Source organism: Magallana gigas, chromosome 2, assembly GCF_963853765.1.
Source record: "Magallana gigas chromosome 2, xbMagGiga1.1, whole genome shotgun sequence".
Taxonomy (NCBI): Eukaryota; Metazoa; Mollusca; class Bivalvia; order Ostreida; family Ostreidae; genus Magallana; species Magallana gigas.
Window position 1 is genome coordinate 10,381,741 of NC_088854.1, and position 23,094 is coordinate 10,404,834.

General features: G+C 32.8%; 1 protein-coding gene across 17 annotated transcripts in view; it reads right to left on the reverse strand.

Moving 5' to 3' along the window:
* Positions 1-736: 736 nt before the first annotated feature.
* LOC105333397 (transient receptor potential-gamma protein) overlaps positions 737-23,094 on the reverse strand; it is a 70,075-nt gene continuing 47,717 nt past the window's right edge. For 14 of the 17 annotated variants that reach the window (XM_066074953.1, XM_066074951.1, XM_066074954.1 and 11 more), the window contains 12 exons: positions 22,551-23,036; positions 18,711-18,728; positions 15,643-16,182; positions 10,966-11,200; positions 10,573-10,719; positions 8,855-8,994; positions 7,984-8,336; positions 6,884-7,079; positions 5,123-5,317; positions 4,901-4,942; positions 4,496-4,685; positions 737-2,184 (listed from right to left, as the gene is read on the reverse strand). In XM_066074953.1, the coding sequence (XP_065931025.1) occupies positions 1,727-2,184; positions 4,496-4,685; positions 4,901-4,942; positions 5,123-5,317; positions 6,884-7,079; positions 7,984-8,336; positions 8,855-8,994; positions 10,573-10,719; positions 10,966-11,200; positions 15,643-16,182; positions 18,711-18,728; positions 22,551-23,036 (3,000 nt within the window). In that variant the 3' untranslated portion in view covers positions 737-1,726. Of the gene's footprint in view, positions 2,185-3,810; positions 4,686-4,900; positions 4,943-5,122; positions 5,318-6,883; positions 7,080-7,983; positions 8,337-8,854; positions 8,995-10,572; positions 10,720-10,965; positions 11,201-15,642; positions 16,183-18,710; positions 18,729-22,550; positions 23,037-23,094 lie in introns of all 17 variants that reach the window. The other 3 variants (XR_010710738.1, XM_066074956.1, XR_010710739.1) reach the window with 3 other exon arrangements.

Sequence of the window (23,094 nt, forward strand, 5' to 3'; positions counted from 1 at the left end):
ATCTATTGTATACTGCTGGGTACAAGATACAAGGGACTACCTAACAATTTAAGTCTTCATATTTGGTAAGAATGGGGCCTCGGGACAGACAAGTTGACCCTCAAAAGGAATTAGATTTAAACGACCATCAACAGGTACAGCTAACCTGGTGAAAACATCAAAATTTATACAATACATTTATAATGGGAATTTTATTCAAGGGGCAAACTTACATCCAAAACCCCATATTTAAACCTACATCTTTGGTTAGAATGGGGCCCCGGGAAAGACCCGTTGTCCATCAGAAGGAACTGAGTTTACACGACCGTTAACAAGTATAGGTAGCCTGGTGAAAATAGTAAATATCGGATAATACCGATATAATTGGAATAGTATTCTAGAGTTATGTCCTTTATTTAAAAAAAAATTTCAACCCCCTTACCGTATGGATGATTTGTACCAAGTTTGATAAAGAACCTAGTAGTTCTATAGAAGAAGCCAAAAATGTGAGAAGTAATTTAGAGACAGACGGATGGGCGGACCAATGGCGGACAACAGGTGATAAGGAAAAGCTCACTTTAACCTTCGGTTTAAGTGAGCTAACAAAATTACATCTGAGAATGATTATAGAGCATATAAAGTATGTAGGACTTCTATGATTTTTATGACAATGACGCATTATTTTCCATAAGTCCATCTGTATGAAAACATTCTATTTCTGGTGACTAGCTAAGGAAAAAAATTGAGAAGAGACACCAGGAATTAACAATCTATTACTTCAAAAACACCATCAAGTTGAGCATATCTAAACATCAGTGAAAGGACATCATTATCATTTCATGATACAACAAAACTATGACAGAAGAATTAGCACCCAAAACAATATAGTCAATACAACAATGGGATATATGAAAAGCCTTAAGTAACAATGATATTGGTCAACTGGATAACAATATGTGTTCTACAGTTCATGTATCGATGCCATTCTAAAAATTATTTCAAAAAGCACAAGGAGTTGAGATTAAATGCAAATGAAAATAATATGACAGTAAAAGAAGTTTGTGGAAAACATGTAAAATTCCTTGTTAAATGAAGAAATCAAATATAAAATAATAAGATTGTTTTAAAGACATCATGTTTTGATGTAAATATAAAGAACCTTAAAGTTAAAGATGTGAAGAACATGTAAACTTTTTTCTGTTTGATGAAAAATTCAAATGTTAAGATCATGTAACTAGAAGTTTTGATAAGCATGGTATTGTGATAGTATGGAAACAGATAAAAATTAAACACTTTCACATAATTATGCCCACCTGGATTTAATGTTCTAACGTTTGAAAACATGATCATTTCATAGTCATAAAAACATGATTTAACAGAACAGACTTTATCACAAAACGTGACATGTTCTGAGAGGACTGAAATATGGGAATAGTCAACAATGACATTCATTGACTAATGAATAAAATCTATACCCTCACATTTAATAGTTAAACCCCTTTGATGAATTAGCATATTATAATACTAGAGCACTATACACTCTTAACACCACAAAATTTGAAATCAATAAAAACAACAAAATTGACAACAAAACCATTATAAAAACAAATATAAAATGATAAAAGAATATCCATGTATCAAAAATGTTTATATCATATCACAAGTGTGTTTTCAAATAAAATTTCTGATATTTTTTATATCAGAACAAATCAGATCATTACAAGTATTTGAGTCACATGAACTGCAATCACAGAAAAGTCACCCTCCTGGCCGGTGATTTGGGTACGCCACTGTAGGCGTCATATATCTCTGGGTTGCAGGCCATACTGGGGCTCAAACAGGCCGCCAAACCCTCTTTCACCCCTCCAGCATCCCCCACAATGGAATGATGGTCCATCTTGGGGCTGTTTTCGTTTTCTATATTGAGGTCCAGGGATTCCCCAAGTCCCTCATCAGTGCGTAGAGAACCTATGCCCCTCCGTGGACTACGCCTGCGAAGGTTGTCTGGTTTTTCCAGGAAAGTGAAGGACGCAGTACCCTCCTTGTCTTTTTTTTCACCAGCAGCAGTACCCTGTGGATTTTTGTCTGGTAGGACTTGGTCTGGATTGCCATTTTTGTTGTTGGACTCTTTTATGGTTCCCATGGTCATGGTTCTTTTCAGTCTTTCCAAGTTGACTTGGTTACGGCGTCTGTAGGATCTTCGATCTAGAAAATAAAATTTTGTATTCTTACGATATCTTTAGCCAAACAATAAATAATCAGTTACATACATCGTTGCATCAAAGTCATTTAATTTTATAGCCTCCACCAGGTTTCTAGTAATATTTGTGTGGCAAACATTAAAATTTTGTAAGATTCTCCTTGTAAATTTTACACAGACAACTAACAATTATTTTAAGTATAGGAAATATTCAAGAAATTTTTTGCTAAGGAGAATAAAGAGTACCAATATTGGTTTGAATTTTGATATAATGTTAGTTTAGGCAATCCAAGTTCTACAAAATTTACATATTTTCCCTTCAAAGTTCAATTAAGCCAATATGAAGTCCAAGAAGACACATTTCTTGGGAGTAATTATTGGTAAGGTTCTTTTAACTTGCTACAGATTTTAATAAATTCAAGTAGAATTTAAGATATTTTACAGATGATTGTGAAGGAGAAAAATTTGTACAACACTGAGAAAGAGCTGTTGTTATAAATGAAGCAAAATAATAAAGAGAACATGTATATTTTAAACTACAACAAAAAGAGCTCTTTTATAAAGAAAAAACCCCATTTATATATTTAGAGCTATTGTCTAATAGCTATAAGCAACAAAAATTGTGTAGCACTACAGGAATATAGATATATACAAGGAAATAGAAATTCAATAAATAGGCCAGAGAAAGCTATGGAAGATCTTACCAATTACAATGACATACATTTATTCAAATTGTTGAAATAAAAATTAATTCGATACTATGTAAATTATGCAAAACGCCGAGAAATAAAACCATGTGTTCCCTCACATACAAATTATATTGGCTCTTTTAAATATTTATAACTTTTCATCTATTTTTAATTGTGGTGTTGCAAAGGAACATTGTTGCTAAGTTTTAAAATGAAGAAAAAAAATACGTATAGACAAGTGAGTCTTGTTTATACTGAGAAAGCCATTCATTATGTAGTTAGGAAATTAAAAAAAGGTAAATAAAAAAATTATAAGATATTGTGAATTTGTGTTGTATTATTTTAGGAGTATATATCTGAGATATAACTTTGGTAAGTTTATTGAGTACCAGCCTCTACTGAAATCTTTCCATCTTGATGAAATTGGTTTCATCAAATAAATCCAACATCACCATGCCTTATTGTACACTAACATATAAGAAAATATGCTTTTCCTATAATAATAGTCACAAAAGCAAATGCTAGACTAAATCTTCAATGTTCATTCATATTTAGACAAAATAATATATGAAAGAACATAATTTCTTTCATGTAAGTTTTAAGTTAGAATAAAGCGGAAGTTTGTTCACTTCAAGAGTAGAATCTAGAAAATATATGTATAATATATTAATATGTAAAATATATAGACAAACTGTACCAGCACTAAAATAGCTGTTAATTGTTGTTAGTAAAAGGCAAGCCATTATAGTGATTATTAGTATTTGTTATATCAAATGACACCTTTCACAAGAAAATTCTAGGAGGTTTTATGATACAAAATTTTTCATTTTTTGTAGAACTATTAACAAAAAAATAGAATTTTCCTGTGAAATGCTTTGCAGGAACAAACGAAGATAGAGTATACTTTGATAGCCAATCGTCTATGGTGTATTAAACTTATACCTGCAACATGAATGGCCTGCCTTCTTGTCCCATGACCAACTTCCCATCTGCCATCATCCAAGTGGTTAGGGGTACTTTTAACTACAGTACTTTTAATAGTATTTTAAATCACAGAGAAAAAATAAAGAGGAAACTGCATAAACTACAGAACTCTTAAAAATTTGGAAGACAACAGTAACATTCAAGCACAGCAGTGGTTCCTATAGCAACAACATCACTATAAGTAAAAGAAATAGTGGAAAAATAAATAATACAATGTAATGCCATCTGGCCGATTGTCCCCATACACAAGAAACAAACATGGATTAAGAGAAGATTGAATGTTTAGGACTATGCCAGATAACATGTTACATAAACACAGACTCTAAACATGAGATCTTGTGTGTGAGTAAAAACTGGACTACCATGTGAATATGTTCAAAACAAACAATGTTGTTTCACAAAAACAACCATGGAAGAACTCATTTTTTCTCTCTGACAAGTGACAATTTGATTTTTTTTTGCATCCATATGGTAGCCCCAAAAGGCTAGAGAGGAACAAACAAGCAAAGCATTGGATTGCTTTGATAAACAGTGAAAAAGGGAAAAGTGCTCTATTCCATTGGGAAGCCATTTTGACTCTGAGTGGAATCAAAACTCTCTGAAAGCCCTCCACAGAGCTGCTTCCAGTAGCGCATCTTCTTACTGGTCGGTTTTGGCTGATTGGGGTTTGGAGTTTTCATTCCATTATTACGTAAAATTTCAAGCAGTTCGTATCTAAACGAGGATATGTCCTGTTTTATTTCTTGCACGTCGTCCTCGGTCACACCTTCGCCTCGTAGCGGACCTCGCTGTTTTTGCATAATATATCTTTTTATCAAGTCTCTCATGACACGCTGAAGAAAAGAAGAGAAAAATAAAGTCTGATCCATTTAGAATGTGAACAAATATCCCTAACGATAAAGAATGTCTTCAATATTGAGAAATATATCCTGAATTGGAGAGTTATGATAAATGCTGATACTGTAGTACATATTTGATGGATATAAAATTATCATTTCTAAAACATGGTCAGTTAGAATGTACATATATATACTAATGATCTACATACCTGATATCTAATTTCCTTTTCATTAATTTTCTTGACAATTTTCTGAAGATAAAAAATAGTTTCATTGCAGTTTGCAATACACAGTCATAAAAACAAATGGCAAACAGTTTAGGAAATAGAAAACATTTGGAACCATTTCAAATATCATACTTTTAAAACAAGAGTTTGAATTATGAAAAAGTGTTATCAAACAAAGTTCTTTGCAACCATTTGAGCACCCACTCGTATACTCTGCCATCTGTTTCTCTTCTGGTGGAGAGAACATGAGAACACGTTACGTTTGAACCACAGTAGGAGATAGATGCAGGACTTGGGACTAGGTATGATGTTGAATGGAGCAGGCAGAGTCCCGCTGTCCTCAAAGTAACTCATCCACAGCTTGGATCGCGCAAACTTCCACTCCTCATCTGCCTGGCTCTGAAGCAAAAAAAACAAGTATTCCTTTTAAAGGAATGATCGGCAATAATGATATATTGATAGCTAGAAGCAATCAACATGATCAGTTTGATGTAAAATAATTTAAAAAGTACTGTATTTTTACAAAATATAGAATATTTTGAATATGTACACCATAATTTCATCATTATAAACTGTCAACAAATTTAATTTTGAAATAATTTGGGGAAAGCCGTTCGTAAACTCCTTGTCTAGTTTTATAATTTTAACGTAATCATTAAATGTTAATGTATCTTCTTCTTCCTCAGAATACTAGAACTGAGAAGGGCTCTTCAAAGAGCATTAACACGTATACAAAGAAAGTGTTGTATTAAAATAATTTAAAACATTGAATGCTCATCATAACTTGCTATTGAGGTCGCATTATAACGTAACGTTTATAAATCAAGCCGTCTTCCTAGCTACTATTATGCAACATCAATAGATCGAGGTCAGTTCATGGAGCATCTTCTTAAATGATTGAGGTCAGTTCATCGAGGTCAACTGCATTACTGAATGAATCTTTCGATCGAAATTCTTACGCGTGAGACAAAATGTGCATTCTTGAATTAACAGGTCGAACTGTATTTTATGTATGTTTGCATCTCTTAAGGTAAATGAATTGAAATAAAACTGAGCAAAATGTTATATAAATACTAAACCAAACTTCATATTTTTATAAGAACTACTTATGCAAGAAGAATGTGTGCGCACGTGGAAGCATTTGCCGGATGCCTCATATGGACACAACAGTGATCGGCCGAAGCCGATCACAAAAAAGATACCATGATCAGATGGTGTTTAAAATTTTTCAAAATGTCAGCAACCAGAATTTAATTGCATCACCTCCCTCATATTTTCTGATGAGATGTACTCTGTGAAAAGTGAGTTTATTTAAACCATTTCACAGAGCATATTTATTGTCAATATATATAATACATTGTATTTAATTCATAAAACACCTTTAACCATTAATAAACAATCAACTCTCTATGAAGAATAACTAGAAATTTCACAGAACACTTCTGAAAGAGTTCCTCTGCACACTGAAGGATTTTTTTTCTATAGTACTTGTTAAATTAGAATTTTTTGCTCTTTGAATATTGAATAAAGATAAAATTAACTATCTTCTACAATGTATGTAGTAATAGGCAATTTCATTTTACACATTTCTAATTTAATATTTGTTTGATTTTAAATGTGCATGACATTCAGCTATTGTGGAAACTGTCTTCTGGCAAAGATGCTAAAGAAAATACACTGGTACATAAAATACATACAGTATATAAAGTGCTTTATTTAACAATATATGCATTTCCCTTTTTTTACCATTAAGTTTCTCTATTACATTTTTTCATTGTTTCAGATAATTTTTTGGTAGAGAAAATGGCCCATTTTTGAACTAGACAAATCAAATATGTACATCTTCATGTAATGTAATGTAATGTTTTCAGAGTCCAAAATTAATTTCCTTACTGCATAGATGTTCTCAAAAAGTCTCATAGTGTATAAAGGGTCCTTAAAATACTTTGCACTCTAAGAACTTACTGAGGTATTGTGGTAGGAGTTACTCATCATGGCAATGAGCAGGTTAAGGAGGACAACCAGGGCTATCCAGCTGTACGACCCAAACATCAGCTTGCCGATAAACTCCGTAAATATGTGATTCTCCAGAAGCTCTGCATTGTTTAAATCGATCAAACCATAAATCGACCAGTAAAGAGTCTGCAGAATCTGAAATAAGCTGCCAAAGTAAAACAGACACTTTTTTATTATGAAAAACTCTGAATCAAAATGGAACCATTTTAACAAGAGCTTGGACTTTCAATTGAGTAGTTGTGTCAAACAGCAATGTGGTGTAGGCCTGTTTATTTCATTAATGCTGGCTACTCAGCCATGGCTCTTTGAAATCATCAAGATTTGTTTGGTTTTTGAGCCAAGACTATGCAATCTATGCATATTTCACTCAAAACAGCATTATTTTAACTCATTTTGATGCAAGAAATAGATATAAAGTTAAGCCCAACCGAAATTCCAAGGTCTTGTTTAAATGGTTCTAATAAACATGGGTAAACATATGTAATAGAGAGACAAAGTGAGAGTTACTATGAAGTGTATTATTTAGTGTCCACAATCTTACGAAAATTATTTTTTTTTCAACAATTAGAATTTTAAATATTTGATTTCATGCAATTCAGAATGTGCCTATTTTATGCATATAAGCATGACCTTTAGCAATTTATTCCATCAATTAAGCAGAAGTGTTTTGAGACAAATACCTAGAGCCAATGTAATACTTTTACAGGTATTCAGTTTGAAAATTTATTTCTTCCTATATAGTCTGACAAAATAGAAGGAAAAGTTTTTGGCTGCATGCATTTCTACCAGTATTAGTTAAAGTAACAGCAATTCCCCTTTGCTTACCCTTAAAAATGCCATAACATCTCTTCAATTTTTAAATCTTGTTTTTATTTTTGCATCCAGCAGATATGCAAAACACATAAACTATTATAAATACTTGGCATTTATATATTCATTATTTGATGCAAAACGATGTAATGCCAGAATTAAGTACTTGCATAAAATAAAGAATCCACCATATTAAAATACAATATGAAATAAGCAGGTATCAATTTTTGATGACTTACTTGGCAAACCTCTTATATCTTCTATCACATGACTCCTCAATATTCTGCACCTTACATTCTCTCTCCCTTAATGTTGCATAGTACCAATACAAATGGTTCAGTCCACAAGCGAACGAAAAAAGCACCAACCCGTATAACACCGCAAATTTCATAATGTCCAGGATCATTCGACCCAGTGAAATCTGCAGGGGCCCCAAATGGGGATTAACTGTAAATATGTATATAAGTTTTAAAGAACTAAATATATTGGCTGCAGCAAACAATGACTCCGCTATGAGATTCGGGTCGTATGCATTCCAGTCTTTTCTTTCTAGTTGTGCACTTGCTTTATTTTCTTGTATTTCTTTCTGTACCTATGAAATAATAAAATACAGTAAGTGCAACTCTTGTAGAATTTTAAAGCTTGACTTCGATGGTAACTCTAAGCATGAGAGATATTTACAACTTGAACACATTTTTAAGTTTTAAAATTCACAAATTTAAATGATTAAATTACTCATCCACATTAAATTTGGTATAGATCTAGAACTACATGAATGATAAAATGATACTTATCAGACAGTTTAAAACAAGAAAGACACAAGATAGAGAACAAAGTGATATTAAAAAAGTTTATTTATCAGCATTTTTAGCTCATTGAGACAAAGTGGGGGGGGGGGGGGGATGGGGTGTTGAGCTTATGCTATACCCTTAGTGCAGACTTCCAGACCTGGTCATCTTTCGCCTGCCAAGGATTTCTGATCTGCTACTCATTGTTTATGAGGAGAGTAGCTGATTTTTGTATAATAAAATAATGGTGGATTTATAAAGGTGATACTTCGTCTCGGTGAGCCCTGCAATCTTGAATTACCTACGTTTTGTTGGTTCCTACCTGTAAGTAAGCTATTAATCTAAGTGTGAATGTGGCTATGTACAAAGAATTGGTGACAAAGTCCAGAATGTTCCACATATCATGGACGTAGTCATGGGCTCCCTCATCCCACAGCTGCTTGATCTCTGCCCATATCAGTCCTATAATCATAAAATACAGATATTGTAGTCATAACATATGAACAGTGTACAATATCAGACCTGTAATGATAAAATAAAGACTGTCATTATAACATATAAACAGTGTACAATATCAGACCTGAAACTAGGCAACATTGAATTGGTGACCATCTCAAAGGGCCCAGCTTAGATAATGGACAATAGGATGGTAAGAATTTCAGAGAATTTTGCTTTGACCTTGACCTTTAATTTCTTTGCTGGCATCGAACTTCTAATTAAATCTTATTACCCTTTTCACACAGGCATTTTCGTTCAATCTGAGCAAGATTAAGCAAATGGGAAATAATCTAGGGTCTAAAACTGTTTATAAAAAGATCTGCTGTGACCTTCACATTGACTTGGTTTAAGGTCACTGTGCACCATTAACCAAACATCTCTATTTAAATACAGTATTAGCCAATTAGGCTAATTGGACAATATATACAATGCTCTTAAAGTAATGGATTTTTGCAGTCTAATATGACCTTGAGACTTGACCTATAAACATCATTCAAGGTCACTGCATATCCTTTGATCAAAGGCACCACATGGGTTAAGTATGAGCCAAATTGGCGCAATGGGAGAGAATATATACTTTGGACAAGAATTTTTCATTTAATTCTCTTATGACCATAGACATACACTCTCTGAAAGAAGAATAAGCCAGATTAGACCAAAGGGAGAGAAGATATGCCCCGGACAAAGATTTTACATATAATTCTGCTATGACCTTAACCTTAGACCTAGAAACATGGTTTAAGGTCACTGCACACCCTTTACCCAAAGGCATTCTGTGAATCGAAAAAACTTATCAGAGTACATGGCATCATATGAACATTCTAATAATGAGGTACCATTGGTGATTGGACAGAGAAGATGTGTGAAATAACAGTGAATGTTTTACAAAATATTACAATGTCTCACTTCTCAATTTAAAGCTTGTAGTGTAAATTTACCTAAATTATTGAGTTCTTTTGTATTATCTACACTAAGCAACTTAAGGAGGTTGACTTTAGTTTTCGTTGCACATGTTTCGTGTATTCTAGTAAAATACAGTGTATATGTTTTAAATTCTTTTAATTAAAAAAACAATTACATATTAGTTCTTATTTTGAATTCAGGGCCATGATAATTGATATATTGTTCATTCATAATATCTAAATTTATGTCAGTTGAATGAAGTCAGAAACACTGAGGATAATTAACGATCTGATAATTTACTACGTGAGCATTAATGCTTACATATACATGTATAAGTGAATTAGTACAAAATAGAAAGGTTGAGATTTCAAACGTGTAAGGGTTAGTGTACTAGGGGAATCACCTAAATTCTTTGCGAATTAAGTCATCAGTATTTGTGACAACATTCTACATGTACTCTAAACTTGTGGATCGAGTGTTGTCTACATGTAAGAACAAACTTTTAGCTCAAAATATCCATATCATTGAAAAATAAGAAAACTTCATGAATCAATTTAAAAGGTTTATATAAAAAAGAATCCTTCAAATACACTGGTTATAGAAGTAAAGCTGCACTCAAAGCTTTGATTTAATCCTTACCAGCGACATAGGCCAGGATCATCCACTCCACCATGGTGGCAGGTGCCCCCCTCTGCTCTAGCTGTATCTTATCCAGGTCAGTCGCCACTTTGTCCCACAGGCCTGGTATAGGAATCTCCACCCGCTGGGACACCAGAATTAGTAAAACTGTTACAGAAGGAAATCAAAATAAATTAAACATTTGAGGAATAAATGTTGGATAACCTGGAAATCTAAATTTATCTATAAACTTAGTCAATAATTTGGTAGAATCAGCTCTGAAATTTATCAAAAAGTCAGAATACATATCAATTTGGCAATTAACATTTCTGATTTTAATAATATTGATTATAAAATCATAAAAATCTTTGTATAATTTTAATAAATATATCCAGAAACTAAAAAACAACTTACCCAGGAATGTTATATAAGAAGCACTGTGACATATAAATTTTATAAAGGGCTTTCGTATAAGTTTTCCGAAGCGACTCTTGGGTGCGATCAGATAGAACAAGGAGAGTAATGGGAAGGTAAATCCTATCATGAACGTGATCAACAGTCTGGACACAATATTATGACGACGGAAACCCGGCAAGCCTTCATACCACAGGGACGCTAACAACTGCTGGCAGTTGGGATGAGACACAAACTGAAAAGACAAGAAATGTACAGTTATCTTTCTTTTATTATAGGATGTATTAAGTGCTATGCTGTATAGATGTGCAGAAATAAAAATCTTCTAGGGTAGTTTAATGCATGTGTACCAATTGGGGCTATATAGACTGTTGATATTTGCCTCATGGTAGAGCTCCTGACTAGCATGCAGATGTCCTGAGTTTGATCCCTGATGCAGCCATTTAATTTCAATATTTTTACTCATTCAACCTTTTCTTCATTTTATTTGCCATTTTTATTTTAAAAAAATAATAGTAACATATACACTTGTTTATGTATTGGATTTCAATGTCTTTCTCATGAGTTCTGAAATGTTGCTCACAATTTTATTTTTCATGCCTAACCAACTGTATTATTTTTTTATGTCACATTAAAAATACATGTAGTTCCACTGTTTTTTTGCTTAATGAAAAGGAGAGCTGATATCTGTTTTCAAAAGATGCAAAACTTGTTTGTCATTAGGACTTGGATTCCAACCTTCAGAGATGCACTTTATTGACAGTGTAGCTGATTGATTGAGGACTAAAAAAAGAACTGCCTCAGTACTTGTCCCTGAATCCCAGACTACCAGGCGGCTAAATATACAACTGAATAAACACCGAACAAAACATTCAGGTGCTAATTTAATCACAACAAATATTTAATGAGAGCATAGATGATCATGCACAAATGAATATCTTTGAAATATTAATTCTGAAGTGTATTGCTTCGAAAAATAAGTTATTCAAGAAAACTGGTTAATTTTTGTAATTAATTGATGCAAATCATAAATAAATGCAAGTGCAATTTTTTAAATGCACTTCAATAAAACACTACTGAATAATTTTTTACAGATTGATGGAATGAAATAATATTGGTCTGGTTCTGAAAAATAAAGGAAAAAATTACTGAAGCCATGGAGAGAACACTACAGCTGAGCTATTTTTGAGAATCATATTTTTGTAGTGGAAATAAAATCCAAAGTGATAGCAACAGTACAATGGTCTAAATTTTCATTATAAAAATGTCTTACCGGTATATCATTTGCCATAAAAACTTACAAAAGTATACAGCAAGCCTAAAATTTACCTCGGTATAAAAGTACATTGAAAAAAAATTAGTCATTGAAGATATTATTTAGAATTATTTAATCTGATAACTATATATACAAGTTTCCTAAAGGGATGTTGACAACAAACAACTTCTTAATTCAATGTCGCGTAACATCGTATCTTCAGATCAGAAATAAGCCACTTACTGTACACTCTGTGTAGAGCTTCTGTATTGATCTTTCTCCTACATAATTATCAAACATCCATTACAGTCCCTTGACCTTGCCATTAACAAATTGATTTTTAAATTAAAAGACATGTACCGGTACTATCCCAAGGTCATTAGCAAATGTTGTGCAACACATGAATCTTGAAAAGATAAGAGGTGTGGCTACAAGACCTTGAATTTAGGACCAAATGAACTTCCACCAATAAAGATAACTTAACTTCAACAGAAACTTAAGTTTTGATGCAAGTCTAGAGATTAGTATGAAGACAATGAATTCCAGTTAAAAAGCTTCAAATGGATATTTGCACTTATTTTCAGAAAAATTAGTGTTGATAGTTATTTTGCTCATTAAATAAGTTTATTATACGTTAAATTAAAATGGTTCATAGCAGATTTTCAAGTTTTTATTAAAACTTTTTTGGAGGCAATTTGATTAAAACAAAAAACACTGTTAAAGCTTTTTGAACATGAGGTAAACAATGATGCCTTGAGTATTTCCAGAATATAGGAGCATGTGATCACATGAACATTGAACATTGAACGTTGAACATTAGTACTCAGTATATAGGAGCATAAGCAATAAACAGCTAGTGCATATCTGTAATTATATACTAGTAATATAGAAGTATGTGATTAATAATGCATGTCGATCAGTACTTTCAGTACTTTGATTATGAATTATTTGTTAAACAGACAATTATACAAAGGTATTTAGATAAAATGGAAAAATTCACAGTATTCAAACCAAATATAACATTTTTTTTTTCAGATAAGAACTGATTAATATATCCAATATTTGAGGCAGTTAAGACTTAATAATGCATGTACTGATGAAGAGCAAAAAATCCCATGACACTATTAATGGATAAAATTTATACATTTTAAAAAATGTCAACTATTTAATAGTTTATTCCTATTAATAATTGATAGAAAAAATTAGCTCTTTTTCTCAGAAATTGATTAATTCATTTTTGCATAGCAATTGCAAACTTCAAAGGGAATACATAAATCTATAGTGTCTCCTAATGGAAAACGGTCACTTTAAATTCTGAAAGAACATTTTGCTTGCCATATACCGTCCGGAATAGGTCGGTTGAATCAGTTTCAAATATTTTGACATACTACGAAGTACAAGTATATTACAGGTAACAGTAGTAATAAAACATATGTTATTGTATCTATAAAAGCGCTCTATTCTATTAAACAGATTGTATTCGTCTTTAGACAGAATGTTTCATAATTATAACTGACTGAATAGAATAGCTAGGTCTCAGGGCCTGATGTTTCATGACAACTGCAATTAGGTAATTTCATCCACTTGTTTAACGTCAACCCAAACAAGTCCATAAATGCCTAAATTTTCATATGTTTTGTCTCAGACTACTATAGCTATTTATCCCAATATAGTCAGTCTCTTGGGATGTTAATACAGACGGCTCATGTTTTAAAAGAAAAATCTGTCATCCCTATATTATTTGCCATTGCGAACACCAGCATTGAAAAAAGTAAGTTGGATAAGTCTTAAATCCGACTACAGATTTCCCTTGTGGACTCCCAGTGTGTTCAAGTGAATCAGATTGGGAGGGATTGAATACAGGAAGCGGAAAATTCAATTTAAGGACCCGAGGTAGCAATGACAGTCTTTACAACACTGTCTGATTTCATGTGGGGTTGGAATAGCAAGCAAGAATAAAGAAAGCCATTCCTGCAGTTCAGCAAATAGAATGTAATGATTTTTCACATCTCGGAGAATATGGCATCTCTTTTCGAAGATGTAGTAATAACTTGCTTAGAGAAAAATTGCTTATATCTTTTAATAAATGAGCCCTCTTATTCTTTGTATGAGAGTGGGTCATTAGCAGCTACAAGCCAATGACAATAATACCAATGTGTCCTATATGATCTGTGAAGGAGCAAAATTATGAAAAAGAACAATTCTAAAGAGATTTAGCACTCAGATGAGGATGAGTCAGGCAAGATATGTATTGGCAGTACTGATAAGGACAGAAGTATTAGAGAGAAAATGATGAATGAATGTGCAGAAAAACAATCCCGCACTACAATGATTGTGTGAGTATGGGAAACGAACCATGTAATATGTGAATGAGAAAATGGAGACATTATGTTGAGCTAATTATTCTTATGTTTTCTTTCAAAAAACCTCTAAATACATATTGTGGCTTAATTATACTGAGATTACTGCAGTGACATCTGTGTTTAAAAAAAGGAGACCTGTGATATAAAAATAAAACATTTCTGATATAAGTAGTCCACTGAACTTGACCAACTTCCTTACATTTGGAAAGCCAAAGGGTTCAATATTCTATCTATGTAATTATGTACCTGTGTTTTCGTTGTGTTATTCATTCAATGTAAATGGCAATGGCGTTGGAAGCAAATTGAAAGTGGGGGGGGGGGGGGTTTACTTATCAGAAATCTTGACAAGCAAAAAAACAAAAAGAAGAAAAAGGTCAAGACTATATTTCTTACTTTGCAAAAAAACTGGGGAGGCTAAGCCCCCCCCTTCCTCTAGTTCCCAAATCATATGGATGGAGAAATGTTGATTTTTAAATCTGTTATTCATTCTTCGAATATTGTATATAAGGATCTGTAAAACATCATTTGTAAGATTTTTCAGATTTTGGTAAATTGTTGATTCATAATCCGTTTGATGCAAGTTTGACATTTGTACTCGGTCATTTGTGATTCTTATTTTTAGATTTGTAAGGTAATGTATCATTATGACGACAGGGGGCGCATGCTACGTCTAATTTTTGGAAACAGACTATAGAACCAAGGTATCCTCTCAGCATGTACAACAGTTTTATAATAGTACATTATCATACAAATCTCGAAATAAAAATCAAATGATGCAAATACAAATGTCAAACTTGCATCAAACTGATCATGAATCAACAATTTACTGAAACCCAATTTACAAATGGTGTTAATCGAAGACTAAGTAACAAAGTTAAAAATTAACATTTCTCCTTTTACATACTGAATCCTTTGGCTTTCCATACTCACACGTTCAATGACTTGCTAATTATATATACTGTTAAACATATATACCCTTCAAAAACAATGATTATTTAGATACATGTATCAGAAAAGGTACACACCATCACACAATGATGTATTGAATAATGTAAATACCTTTTTCTGTTTGAACTTGATGGCCAGTTTTAGCCGACTGAGCTTCATCTTGTCTGTGGGTTTGGGCTCAATTTCCTGTTCCCCCTCAGAGTAGGCCGGATTGGTCGTGTCATGGTTCAGAATCACCTCCAGCTCCTTGGATCCGCGGATCTGATCCAGTAAATCCACCGCAAATTCTTGGCACTTTTTGGCTAATTTTTCATAATCCAACTTGAACTCATTCTCAAGTTTGCTAAGTCTCCGAAGTTCCCAGCTCAATTCAAAAGAAGTCAGAATCGGGTCTTTACTGGATAAAGCTATGAGTGAGGGGCTTGCCAATGCCCGGTAGGCATTGATGCGTGACCGACTGTGACGGAGGCTGTCATCAGTACTTTCATTGATGCATGACTTACAGTGACACTTGATGTTGTGGGGTTTTGGAATTCGGTAGCCCCTGTCTAAGAGTAGTTTGATGATTTCATAGTTGTCCCGATGAGCTGCCAGAATAATTGGGGTTATATCTGGAGTGAATGAGCTTGAAGGAACACTCTGGTGTAGAGACTGAAAAAGACAAACAGGTTGTGTGGTCAAAAATGTAAAAACCCCACCATCTTATTATAGAATAAAAATCAAAGCTACATTATTGTTATGTTTGATAAAAATGTTATCAAAGTCAGGTTTGTTTTGCAAATGGGAAAATATTAAGAATCTGCGTCAAGAACAATATAAATCAATAGTTTTAAATACATGTATAGTTTAACTATCATACTCATCATAAAATTTCATTGCTGTATCAATTACATGCGCCTTTATAATTTTTAAAGAAAATCACTGCTTAAGGGGGCTGGATGGTTGTGGCCATTTTTAGACTGTATTGATCTCTTTTCGAAGAAGAGCTCGATCTATAAAAAAATATAGAAAATACCCAAATCAAAAAAGGTTATTTAATATGGTGTTTCTCTTTACTAAAAGATAGTTCATAACTAAAAAATTCATATTTTAAAATTTAAGGTAGATCTGATGGTTAATTTGGTGACCACACAGCCCCCCTAATATTTATGTTTATCAATGTCATTATAAAACTGCCACTCAACTGAAGAAAACTGATGAAGGTTAACTCAAGGGCAATGCGCATATGTATAGATCTTTAGATTCAGAAAAATGATGGAGGCAGAATGACTAACTTAATCTGCATAAAATTTCTGACTTCTGTCCACATCTGCTTCAAGTACAAATTCATGCATCACTTTGAGGGCTATATTTTGTGACAATGGAGGGCAACTGCCCCTAATCATATTCAAAATATTGGTGATAATAAACAGCCGAGAATGTGGGGATTGAGACTTTTGTCTTGTTTTCTAATGGTTTTAGACCTTCCAATGTGTTCATAGTTATAAGAAAAGAAGAGCAAGAGGCACTATCATTGTTCCAGGGTTCAAATTATAATACTCAATGCACAGTTTACAATGTATATTGTAGATAATAAATAAGTCCTTGGGATTTGTATAAAACTGCACCTGCAGATTAATAGAATTAAAATTTGATCCAAATTCCATTTATGATAACACGTGTAATTAACTGTGGTTCAAATTCTCTTCTTAATTCTTTTTTATATTAATTTTATAGATAATTTTGACTTTTTACTTACTTAAATTAACTTAATAGAATACACTGGAAAACAAAATCAAAACATTTTCTTGTTGTGATCTTTCTCAACTTCTTAACATCACATCTTTATATTACGTTTATAGGGATGAATAAATAAAAAATATGGCTTCAAAAGATTAATGCATGTAATTTAAATCCCTAGCTGAATCATAATCCTCATTAAAATATATTAAGCTTATAAAAATATATCAGATGCATTAAAAAAAAAATCAGACATGAACATCAAATTGAAAAGCTATAAATTACATAAAAAGCACTAAAAGCATACAACAGCTTTTACAGTTACTCTGAACATGTAAACGATGTATAAGCATTATACACATTGTGGTATATACTGAAAAAGCAGAAATTTTTGTGTGGATACAATGATTCATAGATATGTGATTGGTTTCTTAGGGATACTATTACATATGGTTTCAAAAATAACCATACAGGTACTCACAATATACTGTTACCATATATGGGATTCAGTTTCATTGATAAATGTTATCAAACTAAATTTATTCATTTTTTTCTGCTTTTACAATTATTGCAATGGGGGCAGAAATGTATATGAACATGTTACATTCTAAGAAAATAAATCATGCAAATGAATCATAAAATCAAAAGCTAGACCAAACATTAAAAAATTAGGGAATGCCGGAGTATCCAATAAATTCATGGAGAGGGATGGAAGCATCAATGATTCCTGATAACTCCCTATGATAAATATTAGGCTATAACATTAAAGTAACAATAAAAAATTAAAATGTTGATTTCAATGATTTTTGTTCTAAAATATATAAAAAAAGAAAAGAAATTAATGTGGTATGGGACACCTCTATATTAAACGAACTATTTATCGAAATAAACAATAAAATCAAGTATATTTTTGTAAATCATAAGTTTCTTTCCCAACATTATCACCTAACAGCGTAGTGGTGTGGTTTAATTCTCTACGAATCTGTATGTAAGTCATATATGAGTTTGAATTCTGTTGGGGATTTGAAATTTTTACCTTTCCAAACATTTTTAAATCATGTTTTTTGGTTAATATTGTAAAATGTGAAAATTCTAAACCGGTTGAAGCATTTTACTTATATATGTACTTTAATCCATACTTAACAGATGTCCCATACCACCTTAATATTTTCCAATAGGGAATTTGAGGGAAATTTAATTGAGGAGAGAGAGAAAGAGATACATGTAATAGATAAATACATGTAAATCCCTGTTATATAAGAACAATAAATAATGATCATCATTTCAAATACAAATTAACACCCTTAAAAATTAAACTATAACTTTGAAATACTGTGGGGGGTTTTCCTATAGAAAGTTGTTTGAGAATCAAAAAGAAAAATGATAATTATAATAGTTATTCAGAAATACAGTGTATGTTTAATGTGGCAGCATGGTTGATTTCAAGGGAGACTACTTACCCTTTCATGACGACGTGACTGCAATAGAGCAACAAAGTATTCTAAAGCGAGAGCATGTGCCATCTTCTAACTCCCACATATCAAAGTGTAACAAGTTTGTTTTTTCTTTGTAAAAATCAATTGCATGATCTAAACCACTTACAGCAGTGCTTTGATTGCATAAAGAAATTAATTCTTGGATTTGCTAATAGATTGTACAAGTTCAAGCAGTTCAAAGTGTTCACAATTGGTGACAAAGATGTTTTACCCCACTTCTCTGAAAAATATTTTGTGGAGAAAAGAAATTAAGAGAAAGAAATTAAAGAATATATCTTATCATGACACCTGTAAAAAAATGCCATAACTGATGATGCATATAATGCACTTGATATGTGAGAGCTAGGTGTTACAATCAAAGACAACATCTAATTTAGAAATTCATCAGAGGAAACAGATGTTTAAACATACAAGCATAAAAGATTATTGCACATACAATACACATATCTAATTAACCTGAAGAAAAAGGTGTAGTAGTGAGATTAAGGAAAAACAAAAAAGAAGCAGCTGCCGAGGGCAACAGAAGTACACAATGTGGCGAGTGTTAACTGTTCTAAGGTGATGGATTAAGAAAAACACAGAGCTGGCTGTAATTAAGCTGGTGAGAATAATGAAAGAACAAGCAGTCGACATGTTAAATTAAGCAACTAATTCCAACTTAAACAACTCATTTTGTTGATTCTAATTCAAGTTAGATAACTCTTACATTTAAGTTGACAAGACTTCAGTTAGTTTTGGTTTATTACTGTGTATATGAAAAAACACATATTTTTATCAACTAAATAATATATTAACAATTAAATGATTTTTTTTTGTTTGGTTCATATGGGTATAATTGGGGTGAGCATTGCCAAAAGATAATACACAAACCCTATGATAGAGTTTTACATTATTGAATTTTTTTGGCAGTGATTAAAACTAAAATATATGATCCCCATGAATCAACAAGGAAATTATTTAATTGTTTATCTTCACTTCTTTCTTTAATGCATTCACAAGTAGAGGATGTTAATAAAAGTGCATAGAATAGGGACTATATGTTAGCAATCAGTATGTTACATAGAGATATTACCTCAGTATATTGTATACAAAATTGGTCATGTAATACATCTGAATTATTGATTTTATCCAGTATTAAGAAGTTATAACTGCATGGATCTAATAAAACTGTTTGCATCCTGTTACGAACAAGAATCACTTTTTGTAAGAAAATCACAAGTAGATTTTCACTGGTCCAATGGCCATGCTAGCTGGCTGAAAATGACCATTCATTACAGCAAGATAATGCAGGATAGATGTTCATCTGAGGTTTAAATGTACCATTAAATTTCCAATTGCAAGTGAAACATAGTTTCATTTCTAGATATACAATGTAGGGCAAATTTGATTGTAAGACTTGATCCTAATTTGAATAAATCTATTCATAACAGGTGGTTTTTCAGGTATTCAAGATGCTTCTCTCTTCTTTCCAATAATAAGCACATTGTATTCATTTTGCAAAATCATCAACAGCGCACAAAAATGTTTGAGTTGACAGAATTCCAAATCCAGCAAGAAAGCTGTTTTTTCAATGTCTAGATACCTTAGCAGTACTGGCTCCATAATTTAATGGACATAAGGTGTTGTTCTTACAATCAGTAAATGAGAAGCCTTGTCAGATTAATTACATTCTGTTTACATCACGATATTCCGCTCCCAAGGTGTGATGTTATCAGATGCATAACTGTAGGCTTCTTCCATGACTTACTGTATTGTTTATGATTTACCCACTGAGCATCACAGAGTACGCAAGACTTTGGAGTGCAATTTAGGGAATTTTTTGCTCTTTTACAAAAATAAACAGCTGTTAGGGTGTTCTCTCCATTGTAATAAACATTAAAATGACCTGCTGCTAAACCCATTCTTTTGTCAGATCAGAAGATCCGATAAAATAAGCCAACTGATAATTCATTGTGAACTAGGTTACTTTCGTGGCAAAGGTTTATAAAATGGTCTTAAACTGGTGAGACAGGTTATGACATAACCCAGCAGGCCTAATAGAAGTTGCAGACAAAACATATCACAGATTTATGTGGAAGACACTTGTTTTAATGTTTTATCTTCCAGATTTTTAACACATGGAAATGGAGTAACTGCTTTGGAATTAGACTTAGAACAAACAAACCTGGTACCTGGTATGATGAAATGACCAGACATGATATGATAGATTAAAATTCTCTCTCTCTCTCTCTCTCTCTCTCTCTCTCTCTCTCTCTCTCTCTCTCTCTCTCTCTCTTGGAAACAGAATTAAAGCAATCAAAACATCTTGAAGGTGAATCCTTAAACACTTCTATAAATGTGTACTAGGGTATCAGTTATAGTTATAAGTACTTTCAGACCTTTGATTTTCATTGAAATAAGAAGCAATTCGGTCTTTTTCTTAAAGAAGTGAACTGAATTCTACCAGATGTGATAGGTGAAGAATGCTAAATGAAGTTACATAAATCAGCTATGCTATTGGATTCTTTCTTCACATCCCTTGATGATGTTTACCTTTACATCAATGGAGAATGAAATAGTGTAAACAGGGAAATGTCAAAGCAATTCAGGGAGATTGCCTGGAACCAATGCTGGTACAGAGATTTTACAAAGTACACAATACATGGTGATTTCTCTCAAATTTACATCAAAGAATAGAGAGATTGCATTATTTCAACCTCTTCTGATAGTTTGAGATGAAATGAAAGATGTATAACGGAAATACCACACTGTATCAAAAACAGCTTCAACTAGCTGCCATTTGAACATTTTCTTTTTACAATATTGTTAACACAGAGAAAAGGGCCCTTTAAATTTTGAAGAAGTAACTAACCTCTTTGCAAATAACGCTTCTCACAAACTTTTTTCTGACAGAATAAAAAACCTTGAATTCAACCTCTACAAGCATCTGTCCCATTTCTGAGAGACATTGCTTTGAGAATAAAGAATCTTTGGTGATTTGAAGAACCAAAGTGCACCCATATTCTGAAAATTGACACTGTTTGAAAATATTTCTACTGCAATAACAAATGAAGCAGAAAACAGCCAGTCGGCAAGATGACATCGAACACCCAGGCTTTGTGGTTTGGTCACTGGAAGGCAGCCAATGAAAGTAAAGTGTTGATCGACTCTGGATGCTTGACTTTACATAAATCCAAGATCAAGCCAGAAAGAATGCTACTGACAGCATAAAATTGAACCGTACATGCTTTGAGTTGTTCAGGTTAATTGAGGCGACATTGTACAATAATGCAGTTAATAGGATGTTAGAAAAACTGACAGACTACCAAATTATGTTTTAACAATGCTTCTGACACATCTTTCAGGTTTTTACTGAAACTTGTTTTTATTTTAATGAAGTGCCTCTCTAATTGTGTTTAAGAACAACCACTGATTAACTGATGTAGCTAGCACAATTAGCCTTATTATGAAATAATTCATCTTTTCATTATGAAAATATCTTTAAAAAATTCAACTATTGTCAAAATATTTTGCAATCCATACTTTGGGGAGATTTACTATATTTCCAATTTTGTTAAATTCAGAACTTTGGAGAATTTTCAGCTTTTAAAGAAAAAGTGGATCAAACAGCTGTTTATAAGTGTTAAGTGCATAAAAAAATGTATTTTCAATATACATTGTATTAATTGTTACCATCTATCACAGGTATCTTGCTGTTAGTTTTACGGTGGAAGTCAAGATACAAATAAACCAAGCTAGCATAATTATTAAATTTTTATCTCCTTATATAGAGAAAAACACTTCTGTTCTGAAAGTAAGCATTACCTCTTCTCCCTTGGTGGCCACCTCATGGTTAAGAATTAATTCCACTGCTTCCACATTCTCTTCATTTATAGCATGTAAAAGTGAGTCACCGACCTCCACATTATAATTCAACAAAACTTCAATCATTTCAATATTCTCGTTTTCAATTGCAATGAGCAGTGCTGAGCGCCCCAGAGGGTCCACACAGTTCACATTGAGTCCCGTTTGTACTCCCATACTCAGATATTGTCGAGTTGAGGGAACATCCCCCCGCTCGACTGCCAAAAGGTACTGTTTCTCATCATTTGTAAGGTCCATTTCTTTACGAACCACCCCCATTCCAAAACTGTCCCCTTCCAGGTCAGTGTCTGGGTCAATGAACCGCCCTTGGTTCATGAGTTTCTCTCGGTACTGATAGTAGACCTTGTCCATCTTTTTGGTTTCCGAGTTTGGATCAAGCTGTCTGGCGTCTGCATTGGTTCCTGGCCCTGTGCCAGAGACAGACTCCTACAATATAAAGGATCATCATAATTAAAATCTTTTAAAGTGAACAAAATTTTTCAAA